The sequence below is a fragment of the Manacus vitellinus genome, unplaced genomic scaffold (genome assembly GCF_001715985.3).
Source record: "Manacus vitellinus isolate BGI_N305 unplaced genomic scaffold, ASM171598v3 scaffold_96_pilon, whole genome shotgun sequence".
NCBI lineage: Eukaryota > Metazoa > Chordata > Aves > Passeriformes > Pipridae > Manacus > Manacus vitellinus.
The window spans coordinates 212,530-225,712 of NW_021940901.1; the positions used below are offsets into that span (position 1 = coordinate 212,530).

General features: G+C 39.8%; 1 protein-coding gene across 5 annotated transcripts in view; it reads right to left on the reverse strand.

The window, feature by feature from the left end:
- The window catches only part of FBXL7 (F-box and leucine rich repeat protein 7), a 310,120-nt gene that overhangs the window by 6,339 nt on the left and 290,598 nt on the right, over window positions 1-13,183 (reverse strand). For all 5 annotated transcript variants that reach the window (XM_029965290.1, XM_029965291.1, XM_008922689.2 and 2 more), the window contains one exon: window positions 1,304-1,915. In XM_029965290.1, the coding sequence (XP_029821150.1) occupies window positions 1,304-1,915 (612 nt within the window). The remainder of the gene's footprint in view (window positions 1-1,303; window positions 1,916-13,183) is intronic.

Genomic DNA, 13,183 nt, shown 5'->3' on the forward strand with positions numbered 1-13,183 from the left:
ACATACATTTTCTCCTGGTGTTGGAGATGCTTCAACCTGAATGTGTGGTTAGCGATCCAGAACTAATATGTAGTATCAGTATGTACCAACAATAAGTTAATTCATATGCAAGGTCATTGCAAACGGACTCCATGGGACAGGACTCCTGTGAGTCCCACAGACACTCCTTATCACCTGGTGGTTTCAGAGAGCAATCACAAAAAGTGAATAATTCTCATTTGCTGCTCTTTGTTTTGATGCCTTTCATGAGATTCTGCCATCCTAGGAATGAGGTGAGAGAGTTGGATAAAGTAGCTTAAAAAAAAAGGGCAGAGAAAAGAAAGCAAATCAGTGTACACCAGATAGGTAGCCTTGGAAAAATCAGTTTATCTGGGTACCAATGACTCAATAGCATTGCTTCCTATCCCCACTTCATCCTGCTTATTGTCACTGGTACCTCTGCAATGGCAAATCTGTTTTGGATGATTAATAATGGCACTAGATTGATAACAAATAAGATCATAAAATAAATGTTGAACGGCAAATTTACTTCAGTTCTCTGCTTGACTACATCCTTTCCATTAAGTGCCAACCTATCTGCAGAGATGAAATTCTGTGCAGTTGACCTTAGGAAAAAAACATTTTGTTTCCCCAGAGCAGGTCTGAGGAAAATTGTCTAAAACATTTCTGCTGATCTAAACAACTGCAACTGCAGCTTTTTCTTAAAAGAAAAAAAAAAAGAAAGAAAAAAAGTCCAAGCTATCTAAGTCTTGTTAAAATAGCAATGGAAATAAGGGAACCTTGAAGATGAATTAGAGATGACAACAAATATTAATACCCAGAAAAAAAGCCTAGAACTTACTCTGAGCTTCTCCTCCATTCACTTATAAGATTACAGATATATACATTACAAATATATAACCTAAATATAAATTATATATATATGTGTGTGTGTGTGAAAGATAAAACAAATTTTGCTGAAGTAACTAGCTTTCACCACATGATGTAGCACTGACTGCAACATCAGCCCTTGTACAGCTGCTTTGTGCAAAAATCTATGAAAAGCAAGTGTGCTATTTGAACAGGCCTTGTCTATTATTTCGCCACCTTTGGAGGAAGCCTGGCCACTGCAGAGGCACTGCTGGCATTATGGGCACTGAGATTCTAGTGGTGCCTGTCTCACAGGCACTGTGTTGGGAAACTGGCATTTCTACTTGGAAAGACAACAGGGAAAGGGAAAATGTGCAGTTTGGGAAAATGTGGGGTTTGGCAAGCATGATGCTTTCAGAGTTATAAGCATCTGTACTGAAACATTTCCTGTTACCTGACACATCAAGGTGTTCCAGGTTTGGGCACAGTGACACGACATCAAAGACTGCCTCATTGGAGATGTTGTAACATCCAGACACCTCCAGCCTCCTCAGTTCTGGACAGCACTGGGCAATGGTGTAGAGTCCTCTGTCTGTGAGCCGCCTGCAGCCACTAACAATTACCGTCTCCAACATGAGACATACGTTGGGAGTATCCTGACAAAGCCTCCGGGTCAGCACTTTAAGAGCCCTGTCTACGTTGATTGTCTCGCCAGTGAGGCGAATAGTCCTCCAAAGCCGCGGGTCCCAGGCAAGGTTGTACCAGCGGCGGCACACACGGGCACAGCGGCACAGCTGGTTGGTGGGCAGGAAGGAGAATATCTGGATCATGGAGTGGTCGGGCAGCCGGTCTATGTTGGCCTGTTCCTTCTGGTGCTTGGATGCCAGCCGGATGAGAGGATGCGTGAGGCGGGTTGGAGGTGGTGAGTGGACCATGGCAACAGTTTCCCCAGTGACTGAGGACGAAGATGTAGACGAACCTCTGCCATTTTGGAAACCAGGGGAATTTGGTGGAAATATTAATGCTGGACTGGGTGTACTGAGTGTCCGCATGCTCAGGTCGGAATCTGGAAGAATGAACACATAGTTTCAGTAAGTGGTGGACAGATGCAGAGCTCTGCACAGCACAGCACCCCACCAGCCCATTTGCTATTGGAGTATGGTGGACTTCAGCATTTGTTGAGGGTTAAGCAGTCATTTTTACCAGTAAGAGTGAGGAAATATATATTTCAAAAGCCATGTGAGCAAAGGAGGGTCTGCAGTTCTGAGCCCTGTAATGAAGAGGAGATGGCAATGGAAGTGCAGAGTACATCTGAATCACAGGTTTTTTTTGACAGAGAATAACTGCCCATAACCTTAGCACAGCTGTGAGCTGTTAGGAGCAGAACACTGTGGTCCTTTGCCTCAGCTCCTTCAGCCATTCAGCAGGAGCCCAAAGAAGAGCTCACAAGGCAAATGCTGCTTCCTTCACCACACCTGGGCAGATGAGAGAGCACAACTCCATATACTTATTTTTATCGTGTTATTAAAGAAGTTCATGCAAACTGGAACTTAGCAGTTTAACCAAGAGCCCAGTGATTAGTTCTTCTTAATGTGCACACAGAAAGCACTCCTTTTCCAATGGACTAAAGTGAACTTCAGTTGGAAAAAACAAGCCCAGAAAATTAATTTATAAAGGAACAGCATGTCTGGAAACTTGTCAGCGAGCTGCTGCTGCACATTTACACACACTTACTGCTAGGGCTAATTGTCACACTAAAAGCAGTCAATCCAATTCCCCTTCCCGGAACAATTTGCTACTTCTTTACTTTCTTCATTTCACTCTACTGTGAAAAATCAGGCACAAAAATCAAGATCCTCTGCTACTAAGGTTACCTTTGCTGTAAGATTATTTCAACTGTTTTCCTTTTGTGCTGATATTGCTGCCTACAAGTCATTTCCACTCCTGCTCCCAATTCTCCAAGCAAACCAGGTAAAAGATTAGAAGACAACTACGATATCATTTTGATAGTCAAGCAAATATCATGGGCAATACATTTAGAGACTCAGTTATTTTAGCAATACACTACACAAGATAAAAGCAGTGTAACAGACAAATGCTGCTGCTGAGCACACTCCTTCCATCTCTGACTTCTCAGATCTCAACAAAATTCTTTATAAAGGAAAGCACCACCCAGAAATGAATACAGGAACCATAATTTAGTGACCACCAGAATAACAAATTTCACTTAATAGGGTAAGAATGGTGGTTTTAGAGCACCAAGCTTTTCTCCACGTCACATCTCCTTCTCTCACATCAGTGTTCAGGCATTTCAGGGAAGTATACAAAGGCATGTACTTAAGTAACACTGACTTTGCAGCTCTGTGACTAACAGCACAGACAAGGGCTAAGCAACATGCACCCCAGAAATGCATTCAACAAACCTGCCCAAACCTGCATTTAGGCAGAGTTTTAAAATTAAGTCCATTTTAGATGAATTTGATCATTACACATAAACTAAGCTTTTACTTAGTCCAGCACAGGCCTGCTCTGATCTCACTAGCTACAACAGTAGCAACCACAGGCCTGCATTTTCAGTGTGTCTGCAGGAAAGAGACACAACTACTTACCTGAAGAATGCAAGACACAATGTCCAGCAGCTTGCTCAAGATCACCTAGATGAGTTGCAATCAAAATCATCGCCTCACACTATGGAGGAAAAGCTTATGCTACCCAGCTCCTTCCCTCTTCCTCTTCTGCATCTTGTTTTACTTAGAAACTCATTGTTTCAGCAAGTGACAGGAGAAAACATTTTCTCCAAGGCTTCTGAGCCTGCGTTATGGCTACGTGGACCTAACAGAGGGATTTGTGTATTTAGGAGCAAGAACTGTATCTTCATGCAGAGTGCATTTTGCAGACACTCTACTCCCTCTGAGATCTCCTAATACCCCCCTGGCAGCTATTGCAAATAATTGCATCGAGGAGTGTTATTTGGAAAGCGTCTGGTATATGCTGGTATTTTAAAAATGAGATTTACAGCTGGAGAGAAAAAACCCAAAACATCAGCAGCAGCCAGGTTCCTGCAGACAAGCACCGATTCCACAGACCACTTAGGCAACAGTCCCCAAGATAAATTTTCACAAGGACTTACCATATGTTTGACCTCCCTCACACTACCATCAAACCAGTGAAAGTGCCTGAAGTTAAATGTGCAGATGTGGCAGACTTGGAGCCTTTACTTTTTGCCCTTTTCTTGAGGTTTTAAGACAAAAATGTTTCTAAAATAGAAGAATACACACTTTTTTTCAAGTGCTGGATGTATCTTCTGCTATTACATATATTTGATATTGTCAATCCCTCTCTTTTAGCTTTGGGCTCTTTGGTTGGTTGATGGTTGTTTGATTTTTTTAAACAAACAAGCACAAAAGGAAGACAAAATTATATAAATAAAAACACAGAACATTGTTTCTATTCCACAAAAAAGCCAGAACTAAAATCAAAAGCAAAAAGTTTAAATTTTTAACGTCTGCTATAAACAATTTTTACTACTGTGGGAGCAATTACCTTCTGTAAGATCCAGTATATTTTGAAAACATACGTTTTTAATCAGTTACTGTTGAAAACACCTAAGAATTTCTGCAAGGTTACAGTTTTCCCTAGTCTTCATTTCTACCTAAGCATAAAAAAGCATTTAATACTCTATGATTCTCCCCACTTCCCTAGGTGAGCAACACACCAAGCTAATACGGCTAATCTCCACTCCTTCTGGATCAGAAGTGGCATTCCTTCATCACTCCTGGGCACTGTGAATAATCAATACCTTAGACCTTCTGGGTGCATAATGAATTACTAAAATGTGGTTTTTAACTTAGACCTAAAGCTAAAAAAGGCCTGACCTTTTGTTTTATGGGTATGGTCCATGCTTGCTTCGTGTTCTCTTAATTGTCTCATTAGTATAGCAGTTCCAGATGTGCATCCTGTATTTCTTTTACCTTCAATCCTGAAGGTGCATCACGTGAAACTTGCTCCCTCCACCTTCAGGGCATAGACTTCCAGACAGACATACACATATATACACATGCACCCTGTCTCCCCACCACAAAGTATTTTGGAAAAAGACTGTAGTGTTGTCACCATGTTTAAATAAGAGAGTTGAGAACACATTACTGGTCTGTTGAGCCTGTAATGCAATATGCTCTCAGACAGGAATTTTGTTGGTAGCTCAGCTGAACTCGGCACAGAGGTATTCCTGCTTACTATTCCTTGTACACCCCTAAGGGGAAAAGAAAAAAAATAGCAGGTGAGTCCAGGAGCCTTTCTGCCAGGAAAAACTTGGAAAGCTTTTTGCTAGCATTTAAAGCTCCAGCAAAACACTTGGTCTACTATACATTCTCCAGGCTTTTCAAGTGTTTTTGGGAGGGTCTTCCTATAGCACTATCTGAACCTCTGAGGGTTTCCTTCAGATTTTGTTCTTCACCATTTACTGAGTGCTAGTTAACAGGCTGGGTCAGTCTGAGAAAGAGCAACTTAACAACAGTGTAACATTAATAAACACAACACTGCAAGTGCAAATGAAGTTACTGGTTACAGTTCTCAGTACACATTTTTACACACACATGCCCTATACAAACATTACACTTCCTGAAAAAACACAACTGTTTACAAGACTGAAATGCAGCTTTACATTTTGGTGATCTTAGAAAGTAAAAAGAACTCAGAAAGCAGCCCTGCACTTCCCTCCCTTCAACCTCTTTTGTTCCTTAGTCTCCAATCTTCTGTCCAAGATGCCTTTTATTAAAGCTTTGATCGGGCTCTGAAAGTTATTTTTTGATGCAGGAGAAAATTTCTTAACAATCTTTAAAGAAATCTCAAAAGATGTGTGCCAGAAACAGAACTATAAAAGCTGACACAGAGGGAGAAAATGCATTAGAGGGAGTTTTCTTATTCCATTAGGAATCTGGTTTATTTCAAATATTTTTTCTCCCCATTTTGTTTCCTAATTAATACATACATCTGGGGACAAAAAGCCTTTAAATATATACATTTAAATCAAGATCTAGTTCCTTCTGGCATTGACAACAACATGCAGTCTCTGATTTCAGAACCAGAGAGGGAAAACAATGTTGTATTTTCATCACTTCAGCAATGCACACTAACACAGGACACTCGATGTCCGGCTTCCAGCATGGACTTTTTAAGATTGAACCATTTTCCATGCTTAAGGTGTGACTCCATTTGTCCACACTTTCCACTATGGTATTGCAAGTGTCTTTTTTAAAGTGAATTCTATTGAGCTCTTCCAAGTTAACAAAATTAAAATGAGAATTTTTACAAATATCAAGGAAACTTAAGACTCTTATCTGAAAACTAAAAAGGATCCTTCGTGTTGATCTGCTGGCATCACTGAGGTTTTCAGCAAAACTAAGGTAACAAATAAACCAAACTGTGTTCAAGCTCTGAGAAGTCAGTATAGCTGAGAAAAATACAAAACAATTGTCATTTTTTTAAAATATTAGATGCAAAGTAATGTCTGCCAGAAGCATTTACCCAGAGTACCAAAACATCACTTAGCATCTCTTCAATAAGTGCTGCATAAGTATTACATATTTTACTAAGTGCAATGTGGGTATAGACTTCACATTTTTACCATGATACAATCAACTTCATGCCTGCCAAGGAAGCACTCTTCTTTCAGAGACTGAGGAAAGTAATGACATGGGGAACTTAATGGTTGTAGCAGCTACAGTCAACAGTACAAAGGGGAATAGAAGTAGCTTCTACAGGGGGAACAATGTGGGCTGATTCAGGGAGAGACTTGTGAATTTGACAGACAGATTTCAAATATGGCTGTGTGCTCTTATATGAGAGCAAGAAAAGGAGTTAGCTAGGACAGTAGGCTACAACACAGCCATTTTCTTTCTAAGGTTGTGAGCATGGACAAAGTTCCAGAAAAAGTGATACCTACAAAAAAAAAAAAAAAGAGCATCATCCACATCACAAATATCTTCAGGCATTTCTCTCAGGGTAAGCTACCCTACTGACCTCGGTTCCTCCCAGTCCCAGGAGGCTGGGAGGAACTGGACAGCCTGAGATAGCAAAGAGACAGCTGGAACAAAACTCATTGTGCAAACTTGTGCTGGGCTGCAGTGGTTAAGCATGCCAGAAGGAAAGGGTTGCTCGGTGGAGAATTGTGCATCCTTTTACAATAAAGAACAGATAGAATGAGAAACAAAGTTGGATGAGCTCTCTCAGCCCTCTCCAAGAACACCAAATACACTTAAACCATCTCCAATGTGCATGTCTGCCCTGTTCTTAACTGCCAGAGACAGTTATTACTCAGTTGACTGAGGTGCCTGTTCCAGAGTTGCGATTGTATCAAGTTTCTAAGTTTTTCCTCTTATTTGGTTCATATAAGAAGCTGTTTCTTGCCCCCTCTTCTAGAGATCGCGAAGAATGAGACATCTCCATTCTTTCTGTAAGGATTTATCACATGCATTGGCCTTTCTTTCTAGTCGTGTTACTAATATTCACAATTTCTCTTAGTTTTTCCTTTAAATTTTCTCCAATCTGTGTGTTCTTCTCTTAAAGCACAGTGCTTCAAACTGAGCACCACACACCACCCAACCTCACCAGCAGTGGCCAAAGTGGAGTCCTTCCCATCTATATTTCATGGAAACCACACTGTCAACCTTCCAGACTTCAACAGTCTCAGAAGGCTGATGTATTCACTATGGATTCCATGTATTGCCTGAATTCCCACGTGCCATACAGCTAGCTGCCTGGACATTTATTTTCTTCATCCATGTTTACAGAATCCATTCATCTTCCCTACACCTGCCTCCTTAGAGAATGCTATGTTTTCTCTCTCCTTAATTTCATACCTTTTCAAGAGTATTTTGAGTACTGAGCAACCTTCTCAAATTGTGTTAATTTTCAGTTTTCCAAATATATTGCAGCTCTAGTGTCATAAATTTTAACCCATTCCTCCATATGTCAGTAATTTTGAGTCTCAATTCAGTTCAAACAGATGGCTCCCTGAGAGAATGGGGAAGTCTAGCAACCTGTTCATGAATACTGTAAGGTATAATGAGATGAGTTCAGTTGATTGGAGGATGGTGCTAATAACACCAAGGTTGCAGGTTCAATCCCCATATGGGCCATTAATAGCTAGACGATGATCCTTGTGGGTCTCTTCCAATTCAGAATATTCTGTTATTCCTAAAGGGTCCTTCTTGAACCATCATCATAGTTGACAAACATTCACAGTGATAATTATACAATGTACTATTCCCCTTCAGTGGCCACCTTACGATGATTTCATTTAGTCTGTATTTCACCACCTTGTTTCCAACACACACGTGCAACACCCTAAATAAACCCAAGATGGGTTACAGCTACTGCTTCCCTCTCACTGGACAATTTATTCTTGCCAATGCAGAAAATTAAACTGAAAACTGAGCTCAAAGGAACAAAAACACTTTGACAAAGGTGAAAACTTATTTCTTATCCTGTGATATCTTTTAGGTCATACAACTTTCTTTTTGAGAGAAGAGACCTGTGACAAAGCTCGATCCGTCAATGTAAGAATGAGCAGCCTTATGAAGTAATCACATCCACATGTTCTTGGAAGGAACTTAAAATAACCTTTTATAGTTTTTAAAAACCTCCTATACAATGTAATAAGAAACTGTACCTATTGTATAAGACTAGAGGCATTGTGGAAGAGGGATATGTTAACCTAAATTTGAAGCCATTTCATAGTAGTTTCTGTGTAACATTTTAGACCTTGGATTATACTGGTGTAACTTCCCTGTGATGTCAAGCTCCAGTTTTCTTTAGTCTATAAACTTCTCCAAATACATTTGGAGACCTGATCTTGCATTCCTGGCATATTCACGCTAGATGCTCAAAGTCAAACAGCACTACAACTGAAGTAAGCAAATAATTCTTCCTTACACTGTATTTGTCAAAAGCTGGAACTAATTTCCCCCCTACTGACTTTGCCCCCTGCCACATGGCAAGAATTAATTTTAATCCTCATATTTTTGAACGGAGCTAAAAATACAAAGACTGAAGGCGAAAAAATAGAAAAAGTAATTCACCAATAGTTTAGGAAGTCAAGAAATCTTAATTTTGTCTTCAGTACCACTGATGATACTAGCACATCAGCTCTGAGAAAGGGGTTTCACAGTGCATAATTTCTGGGAAATTACATAGAGATAGATTGGAAGGTGCATTTTTTCCATGTTCACTAAATAAGTAACCCCAAAATGAATTCCATACATGCTTGAGTACAAGCTCTACTTAAACCCTTCATGTCAGATCCTCTCCCAACTCCTAGTGGTATGCCAGGGAGCTCCTCCAGCTGAGTTAGTTTATATTTACATTAGCAAAGAGTACAGCCCAGAAAGAGGAGCTCTGTGGAGCAAAACTAATACTGCTGAAAACCCAACATCCCCAGGCCTGGGAAGTGGGTGTTATTTTTTAGCCAATATTTAATTTAATCCCCAAACCTGAATGCTCAGTTGGAGTTGCCTTTAATATTTTAGGTGTCCTGCCAGAACATATTTTTTGGCTCTAGTTTTACCTGAGGGTAACTGGGTTCACATACATCACAATAGTAATTAAAACAGGGTAAACAGGAGAGGCATTTCAAAAGTGAACTTTGGACTTGAACAAAAATGCTAATGCAGATGAACCCACTGGTCAGTGAAGAATCCCCTGTCCACCTCCTCCAAAGCAAGAGTTACCACCTCCCAACCTAATCCATACCACTTTGAGGAGAGGCATCCTATGCTCTGTTAGGTTCTCAGGGTTGAATTATTAAAGGACCAGACAGACTGCATTTCATCATCCCCCATTTTCAGGATTATCACACCTATGGGAATCCATGCAGTTTAATGCATTGCTCTGAAATGTGCAAACCAAATGCGGTTAAAAATGAGCATTTACAAGATGCTTAAGTAAGACAACAAAAAGATAGTAAGTTTGCTTAATTTCCATATATTAAAAAGCCTGTCATCATCTTTCCCTCTTCTCTTGAAAAGCTTTTAGAAGTCTTAATTAACCCAGGAGCCCTATCCTGCTGAATACAAAAAACATTCCAAATTCATCCAGAGAATGACTTGTTTCACTGAAATAGGTTTACAACTACATTCTGCCTTTCCTTTGAGTTACTCTAACATGCTCCAAGGTGAAAATTTCGTCAGGTAAAACACTTTTCCACCTGACTAGACAACATTTACATTTCTGTGTTCCACTGTTTTTAATCTATTCTTATTTTTCATTTAATACCAACTTGACATAAATGTAGCGAAGGTAACTGCACACTGCTTGATACTGGCTTTTAAGATATACACACATGGCCAGAACCAGTCACCTGAAGTGACACTCTGCTGGGGCAAATAGATGCTACTCTGTCTTTGAGTGATAGGCTGACATTAGGTTCGTGTTGATGCAAATTCATCTTTGCAATTTATATAGAAAACTGGAACAAATGCCTAATGGCTCCCAACTTCAAAATGCAGCAATCCAGTCAGCTGTTCCAGTCAAATGTAGCTGCTCCACTATTTCACCTCACAAAAATGGAAGAATTTGGAATAAAAGATGTATCAGTTTACATTATTCTAGAACTTCAAGACAAGTTACTGGAATAAATTTATAGGAGGGAAGCATTTTCAAAATTTCCAGTTCACGTGGATCAAAACCAAGAGGATCCCTGGAACTCTGAAATGAAGTTCTGCTAGATGTGCGTGACTCTAAACGGAAAATAATAATATACAAAGCAGAGGAATGCTTGCCTCTGGGAAAAGCTAACAATATAATCACTTTGTTGTGTAATCAAGATGACTTGCATCCAGTTGGTAGCAAATGCTACAGTAGACAAATAATTCCCCCAAGAATGACTGTTTCCAGCATATTCACTATAAGTGAGTAAAAGAACATTGTTTTTCATAATCAACTGTTGGCATACTAAAAGCATGAACTCTCAGAAATTATTGACTTTCAAATTAACAGGGGATCCACGATTTGACCTCCAAAACTGGAGAAACAAATGGTAAGCAAATGCTAAACAGAAGAAGAAACAGTAATGAGATTTAAAACCACAAAAATTGTGCTTCTCTTTTAACACTAAAGTTTAGATCACAGAATCACAGAATGGCCTGGGGTGGAAGGGACCTTAAAGGTCATCTAGTTCCAATGCCCCTGCTGTGAGCAGAGACACTTTCCACTAGACCAGGTTGCTCAGAGTTCCACCAACCTGGCCTTGGAATACTTCCAGGGATGGGCAACCCATAGCTTCTCTGGGCAACCTGTTCCAGTGCCTCACCATGCTCACAGGGAAGAATTTCTTCCATATATCTAATCAAAAACTACTCTTTCAGTCTGAAGTCATTCCCCCTTGTCCTGTCATTATATGCCCTTGTAAATGGTCTCTCTCCATATTCTAATGATTTAATATAATTTAGAATAGTCCAAATACCCTTCCTAAAATGAATGTAGGCTTTGAAAAACTAGTCTTTGCTGATAATCTGAAAAGAGATAAACCTCCAAATTATGGGACAGAGTTGTACACAGCACAAGAAGAGGTCTCTAGATTAAAAAAATAAACAAACAACAAACCACAAAAAACAAAACAGAAAACCAAATGAAAAGGTAAAGCCAATCCCAACTCAACTTGGTTCAGCCCAGCTCCTTTTGGATTGTCCTGTGAGATACCTGCAAGTGCCCATCCCATGTCCCAGTTGATGAGTTGTATGTCAAAGCAGAAGACATACCCTTCTACCATCTAAGTTATCAGTAAGGGAGTGAAAATGAAACAAAAACAAAAAAAATGCTGCCAACAGACAAGAGAACGTAATGCTGCCAACAGATAAGAGAATATAACCTTCTTCTAAAAGACTGCTTAATAAGTTACCATGCTATAGCACACTCCAGAGTGTGTTCGGTGAGCTCTTTTCAATCTCGTAGGAGACTTACAATGAGGCAGTAACAGTTTTCCTGACTTTACAAAGGAGAAGTGTTTACTCACAGACTAATGCTTTTGCGGACTGGGAGGGACTCTATCAAGAGCCCTGCATGCATCTGTAGGATGGCCATGGATGACAGATAATCAGTAGAACTGTGCAAAGCATAACTAAAGGCCAATCTGCAACACCTGTTCCCAATCAGCTCAAATCCATTTACACTTCAGTTTCCAAAGTTTATTTTCCTTTCCAGGAATGAGATTCCTTCAAAAGCACCTGCTAACATTCTGGCAAGCATTCTTGTGTTTGGAGGGCAAAACCTCATTTCTAGGGTTGCATCCCTCCTCCCTTCTGACACATGGCCAAATTTAGAAAAGCAAAGCTGGTCTCCAGAGCTTTTTGAAGAAATGGTAGAAAACTTCACTTAATCCACAGTTTTACATTTCTTACAAGCCCACAATGTTACCACTATGCAGATAGACAAAGGAATGCATTCAGCAAAGAGTTGGCCAAAGCCAATTCCCTAATGAATCACCTTTGAGACTTGGGTGATAGGAACACTCTGGAGAGGATGAAAGAAAAGAAACATAGGCCTCCAAAGCAAAAACCCAGGAGACCAGCACAATCTAACTTATCCAACATCTCTCCAACAAAGATACATAAACCAAGGATTTTTCATAATAAACACTTCAGGTTATGAGAACCCTGGAGTGACAGTCAGCAGTCCCCTCTTGTTACACACACACACAATATAGATACAACAACACACTGAGCAAGCACGTAGTGCTTATTCAGAACCACAAGGATTAAAATTTTGTTTATGGGAAATTTGGGAGTTAAGCTAGGAAAGAGACATGGCCACTGGCAGCTTTCTCCTACTAGAAAAATGTAACTGGCTCAAGCCCAAGTGCACTAAGTTACATGGATTCCTGACCACCAGCGTGAAGCAGTCCCAGACTGTGTCAAAACAGATGGTACTTACAACTGCAAAAGCAGTGCATTAGCCACCCTCCGAAACCCAGCCCTGTCGTCTGAGGTCTCACTTGCTGTGTCTGTGACTTGTGATGTATAAATTGTAGATTGCTATTTATATGGAACAACATATGGTACTCTGACATTTGAGGAGTATCAGATGTACATACATGCAAGTAAATCAAGAATTCAGCACTCTGTATTTATGGCAACTTCAATAACTTCCCAGTCTACTGAATGCCACAATAAATAATTGCCTTATTGCACATAAAATATTAACTGACTGTAATTATTCCTTTTCAATTCATTGTGATTTCAATTTACTGAAATGCAATAAACAAAATCATTCACTGTTTAATATAATTTTGATTTCATTAACTTAAAATAATTATGCAAAAAAAAAGGAAAATATGATG